Source organism: Cryptotermes secundus, unplaced genomic scaffold (assembly GCF_002891405.2).
Source record: "Cryptotermes secundus unplaced genomic scaffold, Csec_1.0 scaffold572, whole genome shotgun sequence".
Classification (NCBI taxonomy): Eukaryota; Metazoa; Arthropoda; class Insecta; order Blattodea; family Kalotermitidae; genus Cryptotermes; species Cryptotermes secundus.
Genome location: NW_019725849.1, coordinates 1126137 through 1143656, shown reverse-complemented (window position 1 = coordinate 1143656; position 17520 = coordinate 1126137). Strand labels below are relative to the sequence as shown.

The 17520-nt window shown below is 38.1% G+C and overlaps 2 protein-coding genes across 8 annotated transcripts in view; both read left to right on the top strand.

Annotated features, from left to right (window-relative positions):
• Positions 1–5823: 5823 nt before the first annotated feature.
• Positions 5824–10708, top strand: LOC111863786 (zinc finger protein 271-like). 2 transcript variants are annotated; one of them, XM_023850477.2, is made up of 5 exons: positions 5824–6013; positions 6332–6500; positions 6585–6722; positions 7013–7095; positions 9031–10708. In XM_023850477.2, the coding sequence occupies exons 2-5, from the start codon at positions 6423–6425 to the stop codon at positions 9887–9889; spliced, it is 1158 nt and encodes a 385-aa protein (XP_023706245.1). In that variant the 5' UTR covers positions 5824–6013; positions 6332–6422; the 3' UTR covers positions 9890–10708. The 2 variants fall into 2 exon arrangements, with proteins under 2 accessions (XP_023706245.1, XP_023706244.1); XM_023850476.2 differs by having other exon boundaries at positions 5994–6082.
• A 2775-nt stretch (positions 10709–13483) lies between these two features.
• LOC111863758 overlaps positions 13484–17520 on the top strand; it is a 119187-nt gene continuing 115150 nt past the window's right edge. For 5 of the 6 annotated variants that reach the window (XM_023850389.2, XM_023850388.2, XM_023850384.2 and 2 more), the window contains exon 1: positions 13484–13652. In XM_023850389.2, coding sequence (XP_023706157.1) covers positions 13598–13652 — 55 coding nt within the window. In that variant the 5' untranslated portion in view covers positions 13484–13597. The remainder of the gene's footprint in view (positions 13653–17520) is intronic. The other variant, XM_023850393.2, reaches the window with a different exon arrangement.

The following is a 17520-nucleotide window of genomic DNA, read 5'->3' as shown; positions in this document are numbered from 1 at the left end:
TCGGTAAACAATGATATGGGTTCGATTCTTGATGAAGCCATTGGATTTTTCAGTTGACCTAATCCTTCCAGCTGCATTATGGCCCTGGGGTCAGCTTAGCATGTAACAGGAATGAATACCAGGTATCTTCCTGGGGTAAAGGGCGGCTGTTGCGTGAGACTGACAGCCTCACCACCATCTGTGAACTGATTGTCTAGAAGATGTGGGAGCATCAGTGTCTCACAATGCAGTGAGCCTCCACAGCCTATCACAGGGATAGCTTTACCATTTTATTATATATTGTACATGTACATATTAGTAATTATAATAATATAATAATATTGTGGTGAAGTCAGGATGTATCCTCCAAAGAGGGTGATAGAAGTCAGTCAGGGGTGGCTGGTACAGAGTGTTAATGCTTAAGAAACTTGGTGATGGTCATTTGTTATGCAATGCCATCTGAGTCTCCAAGACTGAAGTAGGGGAGCTGTGCATTCCTGCATGGCTGTGTACCATACTGCCGTACTGTGTTGGCAACTCACATGTTTGTGAGGCCAAGGGGGTAGAAATATAGAGTAGGCATACATTAGACATATCTTAAATTTTGTGAATGATAGGGTCACAAATGCGGAGGGTTCAGTATGTCTTATGTGTTAAAACTGTTTTTTTTTTTTTGCATATACTTTTCTGTTTTGTTACATACATATAATCCATGTTTGTGAAATTTTACAAATTGAAGTTTTTGAGAGTGATTTTTATCTTTGTTAGTTTGTCTCTCTGGATTTTATTATTAAAAAATCGCATCCATGTGAATTCCATAGTTGCCCATTATTCTGAGCTTACAGAGATAATTGTCACAGTTCTCTCCCCCCCCCCATTATTATTATAATTGAGTTACTAAAAGGCTCCATCTTGATAATTTGTAGCAACATTTTCTGCTGCTATAAAGCATGGCTGACGAAATGTAAAAAAATATTATGTTAATCAGCCAGTGACCAAATTTAAAAGTCTGAACTCCCTAAATACGTGTAGTATAAGACAACTTGATTAAAAGTGGATATTCTGTCTGGAGAAAAAAAGTGTTCAGATGGAATGCAGTCAGCAGTGAAGCTGTGTTCACTTTCAAATAAATACAGATGAATGCCACTAAATGTAGGTAATAGAAGTAAACTGGTTTCATGGAAACCAAGATTGAAAGGTAAAGTTCTCTAAAGTTTTGCTCCAGAAACTGAAACACGTATTCCCAAGGCCTCAGGTGAAGACAAGTAAGTTTGGATATTGTAATGTCATTCCTGGATCTCATAATGACCTGCAAGACAAATAGCATAATTCTGTATGCATTACACAGTCATATATGACTTTTATCATTTTGCAATATATTTTCATGTGTTAATGACTAGATGTGGTGTTTGGATCTGCGCTTCTACAAATCACTGTACTCAGCACACATAAGATCCTTTATATGTTCGCCAGTCATTGCCAACTTGAGTTTTGGCCGTCGGGCTGACAATTCAACATAAAAAAAAACGCTTGTAAAATGTTATACAGGGCCTCAGACTTTGAAGGTTGTTTGGAATGACCTAAGCAAAGTGAAAATGGATGTTAGATTTGGTATGTTTAATGTAAGGAGACTTAAAAGGCAGGTTCACCAAAAACAGTTGCAAGAAAAACTACAAAGATTTAGTAGGAGTACAGGAAGGTGCTACAAGCTGGAAGGTCGCGGGATCGAATCCTGAAGAGGTAGATTTTTCAATTTACCTAATCCTTTCAGGTGCACTATGGCCCTGGGGTTGACTCAGCCTCTAACAGATGAGTACCAGGAATATTCTTGAGGGTAAAGGGCAGCCGGCACATAAGGCTGACAACCTTACTGCCATCTATGAGCCGATTGTCTAGAAAATGTGGGAACCTCAACATCTCACAATCCTATGGGTCTCCATGGCCTGTTACAGAGATACCTTTACTTTATACAGTAAGTCGCGTGTACATAAGTGAATCATCTCAGCAATTAAGAGTATAAAATTTGTTATTGGTAGGTTGTCTTATATAATAATAAGAGGTAACTGATGTGATATCACTGGAGGATAAAATTGATGATACAAAGGATAGCTTCTGTGAGGAAGTGTGTATTCAATCAGTTCTCTAACTACTGCATGAAAATTCTCTTAGGAGATTTCAGTATCAAAGTAGGTAGAGGAAATTTTTAAAACTGACAGTGAGGAACTTACCAAGAGTACACTGTTGCCACATTCCAGAACTTATAACCCAACTTAGGAATGTGAAAGTGAAAAGACACACAGATTGATCACATTTTGATAGACAGGAGGCAACATTCAAATATACTTCATGTCCGATCTTCCGGAGAAGTTGACTGTGATACCAATCACTATCTGATGATTGCAGAAGTTAAGGAGAGGCTATCAATAAGTAAACAAGCAACAAGAATTGACACATTTTAATGGAGAGATTTAGTCTTAAGAAATTATGCTATGTGGAAGGTAAAGAACAGTATCTGGTTAAAATCCCAAACAGTTTCACACCTCTGGAAAACTTAGCTGATGATGAGAACATCAAGAGCACTTGTGAGTCTGTTATAGTGAATATAAAATTTTAGCCAAAGAGAGTATGGGTTATTATGAACTAGCATAAGCAAGGGTTAAATGAAGGATGTTTTAAAATCTATTAGATAAACAGAAACAATCCAAATTGCAATGATGAGAATCAGAATGATGTTAGATGTGAAACTAGTAGGCATTTCAGGAAAAAAGGGGGGGGGGGGGTGAATATCAGAAAAATCATATTAATGGGCTTGCAAGAAACAGTAAAAATAAGGACACAGAGGCATAAACGAATTCAAGAAGGATTACCATCCTAGAAATAACTTGGTAAAGCATGCAGGTGATGATTGCTTGAAGATTCCTACAGTGTCTTGAATAGATGATGAATTACTTTTTCTCATCTGTTGAAGGGGTTAGTAACATTAGGCAGCTGGATGTACATGCAGCTGAATCGTTAGTATCTTAGTCAAGTTATTTTGAGGTTGAAATTGCTATTTAAACGTTAAAGAAGTGTAAATCCTTCAGTATTGATCAAATTATGGCAGAACTGATCAAGCAGGAAGTTAAATATTACATTCAGAGATCCATGATCTTATTAATTCTACTTGGTGTAAGAAAGAATTCCCATAGTGGTGGAAGGAGTCTGTTATATGTATTTACAAGAAGTGTGATAAAACTGACTAGCAGTTGTCAAGGCATATCACTACAGTCAACTTCATATATATACGAGTAACAAACCAGCTATTGATTAGCTTGCTTGCATCCATAGATACTGGAGAACAAAATGGGAGCAGAATATCAGCTATTCATAGGCTTAAAGAAAGCCTGTGTTCAGATACAAAGAAAGTACTGCATGTTGTCATTGAGTTTAGTATAACCATGAAACCATCTGGGCTAATTAAAATGAGACCTATAGTAAGGCCTGTACAGGCAAACATTTGTCTAATATGAAGAAAGTCGTCTTCTGGGATCTGGCACCGTGTATTCTTTGTTTTAGCAGACGTTTCAGAGGAACGTATCGCCTCCATCTTCAGGGCAGGTGAATTGCATTGCGAATACAGAGAGCAGTAGCTGTAATGATTAGGAAGGTCAAGGTCATGGTCATGTTACAACTGACGGTCAGTCAGTCTGTCTTGGGGCTCATGACCAGATATTTCTTTTGAATGGAAGTTATTGTCTTGTCTATGTGGGGCGCCCTCTCTGATGAGAGGTCGGGTCTGTCATTATGATTAGGAAGTGAAAAGCGCTGCTTTATATAGGAAGTAGGCAGGGGGGGTAGGGAGAGGGGGAACCGATGGGAACAGTGAAGAGCGATTAGGGCCATATATGGTCTGGTGGGTGAAGGGGGGGGGGGGAAACGGCCAGTGAATCATAGTCTTCGCCGTGAAAACCTCAAAACTTAAATGTCTAGTATGTTTCATATGCAAACAGGTCTGAGACAAAGGATGCTTTATTGTCTTTGTTTTAGAATATGCCATTAGGAAAGTCCAAGAAAACCTGTCAGGATTCAAATTGACTGGAACAAACAAACTTTTGGTCTATATTGATCATGTTAATTTATCGTGGATAAATGAATACTACAAATTAAAAAACAAGCTCTAATAGACACTTGGAAGGGGACTCATCTAGAAGTAAACACACAAAAAACTATGTGTATGTAGGGCTTAAGGTTCTCACAACAGTGGTTATGAAGGGCCATATCATCGGGGATCATATAGTCAGTCAACAAAATGCTCTGCTTGTTACCTGTCTCATGCTGGTTTCTTGCTTGATTTATTGCTTTGAACCTGAAAATGGATGTGATGTGTTCCTCTGAAACTTTTGTTGATTTTCAATGGACTACGGATAACACTTGATAAGTACAGTATACAATGATTCTGGGCACCAGCATGCAGGACAAATTCATAATATAAAGACAGGTAATAGATTCTTTGAAAATGTGGCAAAGTTAAAATGTTTTGGAACAATAATAGCCAATCAAAATTTTATTCCTGTAAATATTAAGATAGGGTGACTAGAAGTCCACTTTTTGCCAAACATGCCCTTTTAAGGGTAATGTTTTATGTCGTGGCTCTTTTCTGTTAAATTGATAAAATGTATTTTTTTATAAATTCTCTTCTTACATACTTAAAACCTTCAGTAACATCATCTTGTTTCAGAAAAATTAAGCATACAAACACATTTAGAGTGCTTGTGAGTGAGTAACAGTTGAAGTCTGCTATTTTTTTTTTTTTTTAATGCAAGCAGTATGTCTGAAGTGCCGTTGCAGAGTTATGTGCCTGCACCTGCAACAGTGGTAGAACTGCAAATGTCATGTTGTAATTAAATCAGGTAATTTTTATATGCATTGATAGATATTTGCAGGCACTTTGTCAGTGTGCGCTCAGTAGTTACAATTCCAGAAGAGAGAAAGAAGCCAAACTAATTGCTGTGTTTGAGCCTGCATATTGCAAGTTTTGTAAATATAAGTTCAACTGTGTAGTTTTGCCAAATTTGTCTTGTATTTTCATAATGTACAAGGATAAGTGTACATGCATACATTTAACAGTGAACTTAAAAAAAATCCTTGCTTAAAAGCTAGGAGAAACAAAAATGAAATAGACTGCATTATATGCAAGACTTTCACGCCCAAAGTAAACAAAGGAAGTTATGATTTGGAAGCACATATCAACAGTACCAAGGACAGACGCACAAAAATCCAGATTTGTCATAACACCTGAAGGGTCATCGAATATTTTATGAAACAAATTAAAACCTAAAAATAGGCAGTAGCAACTGAAGAAGCATGGACTCATGAAATAAGGTACCACATACTGACAACTGTAGTTTGCACTGCCTTTTCTTTTTCACACAAAATCTGGTCACCGAAATAATTAAAAGTAAGATTAAGTTTGAATCATGCATGCTATTATCCAGTTCAGAACCATTTCTCTTATCTGCTGCCTAAAAACGTAAAAATTAAAACAAAATTATAATTTTACTTGTAGTTTTGTATGGGTATGGAACTTTGTCTCTGACTTTGAGAGGAGAACACAGACTGTGGATATCTGAAATCAAGATGCAGCAGAAAATATACAGATGAAAGAGGCAGGAAATAATGGGAGGATGGTGAAAATGAGTTAATCAGGAGATTTATAACTTGTACATTTCATAATATATAATTAGAATGATCATGAATGAGGATGAGATGGTCAGGGCATGCAACATGCGTGGGAGAAGAGTGAACATAGGGATTTGGTAGGAAAACCTGCAAGTAGTGGGGTGGGGGATATGACTTATTAAATAGGTTAGGGCGAGAGGGTGGACTGAATTAAACTGGCCAAAGGTAGATACCAGTGGCAGGCTCTTGTGAATACGGTAATGAACATTTAGAATCAATAACACGCTGACAATTTTGCCTGTGAACAATTGCTAGCTTCAACTGAAGGGCTCACTTCCAAAGGGCATGATCTAAGTGGCACAGAAGGGGGTGATGTGTAAGTTGAAGTTTTCATAGTGTTACTGAAACGATATAGTATTCGTAAAGACCATAAAGACCACATGTGGTGCGTAACCTACTCTGCTTGTTACTTTTGAATGGAAGACCTCAAAAATAACGTGTACTGTTACACATAACAACTCAAAAGTGTAGCTAATGTACACGTGACTTAGTATTTCTGGACCGTAGACAGTGTTCTTACGTTTCGTTTACGTTGGCGCTAATCTTCGATATGTTACAGTACTGTTGCTTTAATAGCATGTTTTGTTAGTTCAAGAAGATTTATTATTTGTGTCTTCTGTTTCATTTGTCAAAGGCCTAGTGACAACTATTGAGCGCTATTGAGGTCTGCAGAAGGCCGTGGATTTAATTAAATTGGACCCACGCTCCCATGACGAAATGCACTAATGTCCTTACCTTACAAATATCAACTGATAGAGCATTCTGTATCATCAGTTCCCTGTATAATGGAGAATATACCGAAGGTAGGCTTCCTTTTCTACGACTGTGTGTAATTCACATAATGGGACAGGGTAATAATAATCAGACTGGAAATCATTGTTTTTCAGCTCAACACGGAATTTATAAAAGTTGAACCCATTTCAGAAGAAAGAACTTCACCAAGTTCCTCCTTGACCGAAGTTAATTTTATTGATATGAAGGATCCCCTGTTATTGATGTCGCCGTTCTTGAAGGTCGAAAATAATGTGAGTTTTTTTTCTTCCATTAATTTGATACTTTCAGTTAAATTCGTATGTTATTAATTTTGGCAATGGGAGTAGTTAAAGTTATTTACGAAGTATCAATTCGGGAGCTCATGTGGTATTGAGTGGTGTGTGAGAATAGTTGAAGATACACATAAAGAGGTTGGAGACTGAGGAAAGAAACTGGTTATGACCACCTCATATTTTGTATTTGATGTCCAGTTCACCAATGTCTAAATTTGAACATCAGTGGTGTGCATTCTAAACCGCATAACATTTCCTTTCTGTAACAGGTTGAGGCATTGAATGGCACAGCAATCAAGGAGGAAGTGAAGGATGAGATAACAACAGACGAACATGAAATGTATGTTGACAGGTGAGTATATCGTTAATATTGTTATGTCTAGCAGGAAGCGGTGTCTGATATTACCACAGTGAAGGATTGGTTACTAACAGAGGAACATGAAGTGTGTGATGATGGGTGACTATAGATGGGATTTGGATCGGTAATTGGATTTATCGACCACTTACAGATTGTAACTACAAGCAACTATAACAGTCACTGAATTAATCACTCCAAATATCACTGTAACTACAGTACACATAAAGTATTCTCAGTCTTCACTAGTCATTTCCTGGCAATGGATTTTAACACAGTCCACTTACATCCTTACCATCTAGCAGATATCCCACAACTGAACTAAGTCTTCCTCACAGACTCCCTTACAGTTCTGTTCGTGCTTCAATTGACTAACTCCCAAGATGGCATCCATTTCACACAGACCACCTAGTGTTCTCTTCAAAGACTGACATTCAACTGAACTCAGTTCTAAACTTCTTCTCTCTTGTAACCCCTTGGCACAGACCATGTAGAAAATACAGCTTTTCTATTGTTGTAGTTCAGCTGTTGATGCAGAGACATTTTTACCTTGCCATTGTGTGGCAACAGCCACGGCTTTCAACAGCTCCTTTGTTGTTGATTTTTGATTTGTTGCCATGGGAACCTGTTTGTTTGCAGTTGCTATCTAGTAACGGGTCTACACACTACAGTATAAACATTTCTGTTATTGAAATGACAGGAGGAATGAAATCATTTTGTGAATTCATTGAAACAGAGTATGAAACTGTTTTGAGTCATAGTAAGACAAAATGGCTCTCCCTCTTACTTACAGTACAGAGAATTATTGATATTTTCCCTGCATTAGAGTCTTATTCTCTTTCCCTTGAGAAGTGTCCAGTCAGCCTTCAGAATTTCTTGGAAAATCTACTTTCACTCACCCTCTTACATTTCATTGCCAGTCAATTAAAACCTTTTTCCATACCATCACATGTTTTGAAAAGCAAGATATCACAATAATTGAAGTGAAGAATGAAATTAACAAATTGTATTTACTTATAGTGGTCTAGTTATATTGCTTCAGTCTAAATTGTGGCATGTTATGCTCTTTAAAAGAAGCCAAAGTACTTAAGTAAATAAAAAATACAGAAATATATAAGCAGCGGAAACTTTGCCTTCATTATAATCAGAATGATTCTCAGTATTGTTTATATTTGTTATAACATAGTGCACCAGAGTGAAGGCTCATCAAGAAATTTGCTGCATAAGGGTGGCAAAACACTCTGGCTATATTCGTTACAAATTTGGCTTCTGTCTCAGACGTAGTCCTTGTACTGGGCTTGATTTTTCACTAGAGATTGGATGTGGGTCTTACAATGACGGAATTTGTAAATACCTCTTAAAGGAATGTTATTTGTGTCTTGCTAAGAGTTGGGTGAAGAAAAGAAAATACAGTGCAGACCGGATTATTTGTATTTCAGTTCCTTACAATAACTTCATGCAAGTGGTAATCCAATAAAAGTCACTAGACGTTTTGGAGGGAACATGCAGCTCAAGCAGAGATGCTTGCTTCCTGCTTCATATTGGTTTCTTGGTACACCTGTGAACCCTGATGATGGAGAAGGCATTTTTTTTTCTTAAATGTTCGTTGACTTTTTGGCAGACTACATGGCATTATATTCCAAGAAGACTGAATACTTCACAACCACCACTGTGAGAACCTCAAATCCTACAATATTAAAATCTATTTTATGTAACTAAGTTCCCATGGCTGGTATAGAGTACACCTTTTTGTGAAGTGCTTTTAGTTTCTGCACTTTGAAGGAGATTATGTGTCAGGTGTCTTTGTACTGTAGCCTGAAGACACAGTTGAAATTTCCTCCGTCTCTTGCACTTTCTGCAGGTGTTGGATGTTATTTGTATAGTGTAAGCATAAAATCAAAGCCTTCTTACCTACTTTATTCTCTTTTTCAGTGGAAGGCAAGTGACCAGTCCACAAGATGAAACTGTTTTAGGTGTCTGTTCAGATTACATGCATTTCAACAGTCAGCATGCTACTGAATCAGACAGTGGAAATTTAAACATCTCAGATAAAGTTGACATTTTAACACAGAATCTGTCAACTTGTACCCGCATTAAGAAGCATAAATGTGAAGTATGCAACAGGCAGTTTTCAAAAAGTGGCCACCTAAAGCGACATTTTCGAACTCATACAGGTGAAAAGCCTTTTCAGTGTGAATCTTGCAAGAAGCGTTTCATACAAGCCTGCACATTGAAGAAACATTTGCGTGTCCATACAGGAGAGAAACCCTACAAATGCGATGTGTGTGACAAGTTGTTCAAGCACACAATTTCGTTAAAAAATCATTATGTTTTGCACACAGATGGGAAGGCTCTCAGTTGTGATATATGTTCATTGAAGTTCTCCAAGAAAGATCTTCTAATGAAGCATAAAAAACTGCATGTGGGTGCAAAGCCTTACAGCTGCTCAGTATGCAACAAAATGTATTCAAAAAAGTACAAACTGACGTACCATTATCGCGTTCACACAGGGGAAAAGCCATATATTTGTGACGTATGTGATACAAAATTTACAAGAAGAGATTCTTTGAATAAGCACTACCGTTCGCACACAACCAGGGAATTTTATAATTGTGAAACATGTAATAAGCCATTCTCAACAAAATATTATTTAAAAGAACATTATCGAACGCACACTGGTGAGAAACCTTTTGCTTGCAATATATGCAATGCAACATTCTCAAGGAGGTTTACTCTCACAAACCATCATCGTACGCACACTGGGCAGAGAGCAAATGTTTTAAGTATGTGATATAGCGATTTTGATTTAGATGGATCTTGCGGCTACTTAACTTGTTGGTGGTTTATTTTACGATGATGTCATATGTTACTTATAGAACACTGATTTTGTATAATGATGTGCGAATAGGAGAGGATTTAGAAGGAAGTAATTGTGGTTTAATTGAGGTATCAGGAATTTTGGTGGAGGGCATGAGAAAATTCACGAAAAACCTGTAATTATGGTTGGTGTTCGAGTGAAGCCTCAAACAAAGCACCCCACAAAAAAAATGTGGAATGTTACCAACCTGCTTGGTAAAACCTAATTATGTTAAAGATGCAAGTATATCCATGTATTAAACATAACCATATATTCCAACCATAGTGGACAAAATACGCAGTACAATGAAGCACCGGTTAAACAATAAATACCAAATAATACTGCACTAATACCACAGGCCTCCAAGCAGTTAACTATACGTGTACAAGTCAATGAATATACCGCTATATATCCGCTGGAATGAAACAACAAGATAGCAACAACTGACATCATAGTATGAAACATTACATGAATAGTTTGTAACCACATTTATTGTATAACTTTCATTTTATAACAATTTTATAGTTTATTTGTATTTTTGTACCTTGTATTATTATCATGTAAAAGTTGTCAAGCATCTAGCTCCACTGTACCATCACATTGAAATGCAGTTCAATAGTATGTGACTGTAGTAACCATGTATTTGCCTGATGATGGCTTGAAAAGCCGAAACATGTAGCTAAGGTGATATTGCCCTAGACCGTTTCATTGTTTTATTACGACGGATCCCAATAAAGAATTTTATTAAATGTGTTTTGCTGTGTAATGTGAAGAATTCTTCATGAACACAAACATTTGTTAAGTCTACGACTGGTTATTTGAAGCTCAGGATATTCTTGATCTGTCCACCTTCACCTGGGTTGTCCAGCATCCTGTCATCGCTGGGATTGATATTGAAAAGCTAGTTTGGGTAAATATAATTCATATCTTCTATTAGGTTGAGCAATTAACTTGTTATGAATGTCAGTATTTCCCTGGTGGTCTCAGGAATATCATTTATGTAGCTTCCAGTTTTGGGGTGTTTGTGTTGTTTACAATCCATTTTTCACTCCATAGCACAAAGCTACTTTATATGTAATGTTATATATTTTTGTAATTTTGTCTCTGTTGTCATATGTTTGCAAAAGTGACCTTTAATCATACCATTCAGTTTATCACATCTTTGTAGCTTAATACTAATATCACTGTCATCATCTAATATTATATATCCCAAGTAATTAAAATTAGAAACTTGTTCTATAATTTTCTTTCCTTTTTAGTTTGATCCTTTTTATGTTTCTTAATAGTTCATTTACTGCCATTGGCCACCTCTGTAGTCTTAGTGTTCATGGCTACAGATCCAGAGGTCCAGGTTCAATTCCCGACGCTACCAGATTTTCTGAGAGTAGTGAGTCTGAAACAGGGTCAACTAAGCCTCGTGAGGATAATTGAGGATATATTTCAAGGAAACATCAGCTCTGGTGTAGAAAACCGAAATTAACTGCCGTGGGTATTCGTTGCACTGACCACGTGACACCCTCCATCTGCTAAAGTTGGCACTAACTTTGCCATCAAGCGGCGGTCACTCGGTCTGTATAGTTCGCTTTCAGACTAGAACCACGGAGTATGCTTTTTGTTTGCTCATTTACTGCTATTTGTAACTTATCAGATTTTGCTGTTATAACCTCATCATCCATATATTGCACCGTTTAAATTCTTTTACCAGAGGTCAATTGGATGTCAGTTATAGCAGCTCTCTTCCATTGTTTTATTGCTTTATTAATGTGAATGTTAACAAAGTCTGGTCATAACTCACCTCCTTGTGTTAGTCATTTGTTAATGTTGATTGGTTCTGAAATTTACTCCTAATTTCATTTTATGCATATCTTTATGTGTGTGTTTTTTTTTCAGACTCAAGCAGTTTTAAAAGTTGTGTTGATGTGTTCTCCACCAATGAAATCTACCATAGCTTTTCCCAGTTTAAGTTGTATGCTTTTTCATAGTCAACAAAATGAATAAATGTTAATAAACTATACATATATACTGCACATGGCTTTATTGGCAATATTTATAAGCCCCCTGTCAGTCCACAACAGATTCTGTCGTATTTTCATTACCTATCTCATTTTTGTTACATCGGTATTCACTTTTGTTGTTATAAGTGTATTCCTTCTCTTACTTTTGCCATATAATCCCACCTGTACTGAACTGGTGAACGTGAACATAAGATTTTCAATCGTAATTGCATTTCTTTAAGCTATATTATTAATTTTTGCTATATAATCATATCCAATACCGAACTGGAAGATGAATAATACCAGATTTTCAGTATTCATTATATTTGTTTAAGATCTATTATTATTTCCGCCATTTTATTTTGCCTAGTACTGAACTGGTGAAGACGAATATATCAGACTTTCTTATATAATTAAATGCAGTTTTAATCTTGCTGACAAGAATGTATTTCACATTCTCGAATTCCATCATTCTAATGAAAATAATAATAAATGGGAACATGAGTGTTGTTGCTTAGAATACATGATTTATAACACTTAAATGTAACCAAAAAACTGTGTTCTGTATGGCTTTGAAGTGTAAGTTATGAGGAAATTATGGGGTATAGATATATGTATCTCTGATGGAAACAGAATTTTCTTTCAAGTTTCCTCACCATCAGCTTTCCTAAATACAAGTATTCCATGCATGTTACAGTTCACAATGTTCAGTGCATTTGGTTAAAGAGGTGTTTCATGTGAAAGAGACGTTATGACTCTCCAGGCACTGGTGAGAACCTTTCTACAGAGAAATAATTTGCAACCTAATCTCTTGTACTCCAGAGCTGCAGAGGTTCTTATTTTCTTACTTTTTTGGGGGGGGGGGGGGACCAAGTTTAATAGCACTCCACTGAAATCCAAACCAAGGGATATGGGTGAAGTGATATTGAACTTACTTATGGAGCTGAGCCCTTCACAAGAACCCGCCAATTGTGCAGCCACTCAAGAATTTTCCAGCCTTATATGGAACCCGAAGGTTCATTACTGTGTTCACAAGAGCCCTCCACTGGTCCCTATCCAGAGCCAGATCAATCCAATCCATACCATATCATCCTCTCTCTATCTAGGATACATTTTAATATTGTCCACCCACCTACACCTTGGTCTTCCCAGTAGTCTCTTTCCTTCTGGCTTTCCCACCAGTATCCTATATGCATTCCTCGCCTCCCCCATTCGTGCTTCATGCCCTGCCAACCTCATCCTCCTTGACTAGTGATATTGAACACAGTTCAAAAATAGAGATATGTTGGGGGGGACATCTGCAGTACAAGAGATCTGGTTGTAAAAGTATTTATTGCTATTCTAGCGAACAAAGCACTGGGGGGGGGCTGTCAAAATAGTTGCTATGTTAGCATACCTTCTTACCGACTGTGCTCTCAGCCATGTCGGCCGTTTTAAATTTAAATGTATGATGCATAGAGATGGTGGCAGCATTGCACCGTGGTGTCATGGCGGCCATGTTGCCCGCCAATAACACGGGAGTTTCACGCGGATGGTTGGCCGTGATAAGAACGAGGTCGCAGTTGGCTGCTGTGTCGGCGCGGGTTTGTTGGAATGTTTAGTGTAGTACGGTTTACTTGGGAAGGTATTACAGTAGCTGTGTGAAATTATGAAAGAGAAGCGGTTATTCAAAACAGTGATGAGACCGGAAACTGAGAAGAATGGTGAGTTGCATGTTTTCACATACAGAACTAGGTTAAGAACGAAGAGGGCTTGACACCTGCCTTGCAGTTTTCGTAGCAATACACGATTTTTTCGAGACCTGGCTACTGCAGTTCCTGTGTGTCATTTAACGATGCTTGTAGTGTCGGAAGATAAATGGTAAGATGATAATAAATTGTGATTTGGAAAGCGTCTTGAAGGAACTGGTCTATGCCAGTTTTAAGACTCCCTCCCCTCCGAAGCATTTGTCTGGCGGAGATTGAAACTGCGAATAATTTTATGTATGATATTCCTGATAAAAATCTAACAGTAGTTCTGTCGTTATCAATTCAGTGTTATTAATAAAAAAGCAAGAGTTTTATTAAAGAAAATATTCACAGCTTCCAAGGGAACGAGAAAGACCAAAATGTCAATGAACACTGAAGACATAGATAAAATCTAAAACTCTGGCCACAATATGAGTTTGAAAGTTAATTTATTAGATTCGCATTTAGTCGTTTGTGGTAAAATTTCCCTATTCTTAATTAAGCACAATGCCATGAAGGCATGCGGGGGTACTGGAGATATACCTCCACCATTACTGACATCGGCACTAGATGGAAGTGAGTTGTTAGCTTCACGCCCTGGCCTCTTTCACCCCGAGAAGGAACCCTCGGTACCCATTGGATAAGAGGCTGTTTAGGTCCCTAGGTCCCAAGCCGGTCTGGATGCTGTGGAACAGAAAAATCCCTTGTCCTGCCGGGAATCGAACCCCATACGTCCATCCCGTAGGCTTGCGGTACCGGCTATTACCAGAACTGAGAACAGGTACCAGGGAGTGGGAAGTATCAAAATGATGGTAGTAGATTACTGCTTGTAAATGAAAAAGTAGACATCTGGCGTCCTGTTTAAAAGAGGCGTAACAGCCTCATTTTGATCGCAGGCCGTTTGCTGAATTCAGATAAACGTTCATTTGCATATCGGTATTCTTCAGCAGTAATATTTTTAAGCATTCCAGGTGATTTAAAATTAATTTGTCCATTGCAACATGACATTATTGTAAACAGATACGAGTAACGGAAGATTCAGTATAAAGCCGTACAGTTTCCAGAGATATCTTCGCTCAGTGGTACGAAATGAAGGACTTCTTGAGATCGCTGTAGCAGATTTGTAGAATGTCATTTACGAGAATGAAAACAGTTCTTGTCATCTTTGATTTGCAGAAAAGTATCATTGTGTCTCTGATTGGAGAGATAATCTCTCACTCTCTGTTGTCTGCACGTTCACAGAGAAATTTACTTTTACATTTAAGTTAGTGGTACCGCTCCCTGCGGGGCGTTAACATTACCTAAGGGGACGCTGGAGGTGGGCCACTCCGAGCGCGTTGTCTTCTAATTGACAATTGAAGTGACTTTAGACCAGACACTGGGAAACTGTATCACTTCATCAGGCCCATGCATCGCATGAATAATTTACTAATATTGAAGTAGTTACTAAATGTGGTATCTTGTTTTATTGTTATTATCTTCATTAGTGGGTCGTGCAAACCGCTGTTCTGAAGGGTAGGGCAGGGGCACTGTGGATCATTTTATGGGACTGAAAAAGTTTGGGAACCACTGACCTAAATCTTTTTATTTTGAATTTTACTTTATTTTAGAGTAAGAATTTACTTTGTCCCGAAATTGGACATAACTAATATTAATCTTGTATTAATATTTTAATTTCAATGAACAGTTTCTTAGTTTTTTTTGTGTGTGTGGTTTATATAATGCCAAATTACTCTGGGCAGCTCCCCAGTAAAAGTATAGGGTGTTACTGCTTTGCCAGCCGGCTAGGCCATTCTCTGCTTAGTAAATATTGAACGGGAAACTGCTGAATATAATGTGAATTTGAACATATATATTATAATTTTTAAATATTTAAATATTATATTTTATGAATGCTGATAGGATAAAGGAAACAGAAAAAAGAGGTTAAACAGTTTCACAAATACGTTGTACAATACACGAATTATCAGTTTTTCTCCCGGGTTGTGCTTTTCTAAAAAAAAAAAAGTAAAGCTATCCCTGTAACAGGCCGTGGAGGCCCATAGGGCTGTGAGTCGTCGAGGCTCCCACATTTTTTAGATAATCGGCTCACAGAGATTGGTGAGGCCAGTATCATGCTCCGACCGCCAATTACCCCGAGGAAGATTCCTGGTACTCATTTCTGTTAAGAGACTGAGTCGACCCCAGGGCTGGAAGGATTAGGTGAATTGAAAAATTCAATGACCTCATCGGGAATCAAACCCGCTTGTAGCATAGTGCCTCAACCAACTATGCTACCGCTTGCGGCTTGTCTGACTTTTAATATATCTACAGTAGCTTAAACCTTAAACCATAAGTAATACCCAAATAAAAAAAAAAACTGAAGCCCACCAAAAAAAAAATGAATTCTCCAATGTTTGCGATTTGCATGACGCGACAATTCATTGCCGCAGTGAGTAAAAGTTTCGCTGCTGCATTTATCTGCTGAACTCTCGTAAACACAGGCACCAGCTTGTATAGGTAACAGTGTTGGGAAAGGCGAATCAAACCGGTAGCTGTCCGAACAGCTGACGGACGCGGGTGACACTTTCTCCTGGCATGACATTGTGATCGGTACGGGAGCATTGACCGCCAGCTGCTGGTACATGTTTCTCGATATATCGATCTGTTCATCTAATTATCAGTCTGTTCGTCCGGTCGTCCTCCAGTCAACCATTTCCCCATACTCCCGCCTTTCTGTCTGTTGTCCTTTCATCCGTTCTGGTATTCCACCCCATTCATTGGGTCGTCGTCACGACGCTCCTTGTTCTAGGCAGGATGAATGGCCTGTCTCTGAGAATTCTTTGAGCCGTAACACCAAACCAAGAATTTCTGGCTAAAACTAATCACCTACTTCCCTTTGATACTACACTGAACGCATAGAAAACGAAAAAGAAAAATTAGGGAGGGGGGACAGACACAGATAGCAAACGTAGGGGCTGACACTAACTTTACTTACTTACTTACTTACTCATGGAGCTGAGCCCTTCTTGAAGAGCCGCCAATTCTGCAGCTACTCAAGAAAATCCCAGCATAAGGGTTGACACACAGACAGAAATGAGTACCAAAAATCTTCCTGGACGGCCAGCACGTAAGGCTGACAGCCTCACCGACATCTGTGAGTCGATTGTATAGAAAATGTGGGAGCCTCGACGTCTCACATTCTTATGGGCCTCCACGGCCTGTTACAGGGATGATAGCTATACCTTTTTTTTTTTATTATTTAAATGCAGTCCTTATGCAGCGTCGGTTGGTAGTGTGAATTGGGGAAGCTTATGAAGAACGGGACAGTGACTTTGTGACAATGCTCCAACATTTTCCTGGAGAGACTAAGACAACGCTTCTCAAATTGTGATACAGGTACTCCAAGAAGTATGAAATCCCCTTGCCAGGAATTCCACAACTCTTCATTAGTATTTTACGCCAGTGATGAATAGCGAATTATCAACAAGTTTTGTTGTTACTGTTCTGTCGTCACAGATTATTCTTAGCCTACTTTCCTTTTTTTGAAAAGTAATCGCTGACAAACGGCGGTCTCTCGGTCGGTATAGTTCGCTTGTGGACTAAAACCACGGAGTTTGTTTTTGTTTGGCTTATGCGATCACCATGTTATCTATGTGTCTGTGTATCCCCCCTGTCAACTTCTGTACCGCTGAACCAATCTTTCTGAAACTTCATAAATCCCTCCCAATCAGTCTGTGTGTATGTGTATCTTCCTATAGTTGCTAGGTAACGGATAAGTAAAAACGTTACCGAATAACGTAACGAATTCGTATTCGGTAATATTAAGGCTATTGTCAGTATGTACACTTATTTACAAGGTTAT

Coding starts and splice junctions, on each gene's coding strand:
- LOC111863786 (XM_023850477.2), top strand. CDS start 6,423: ATGTCCTTACCTTACAAATATCAACTGATAGAGCATTCTGTATCATCA. Junction 6,723..7,012: donor TCTTGAAGGTCGAAAATAAT/GTGAGTTTTTTT, acceptor TTTCTGTAACAG/GTTGAGGCATTGAATGGCAC. Junction 7,096..9,030: donor CATGAAATGTATGTTGACAG/GTGAGTATATCG, acceptor TCTCTTTTTCAG/TGGAAGGCAAGTGACCAGTC.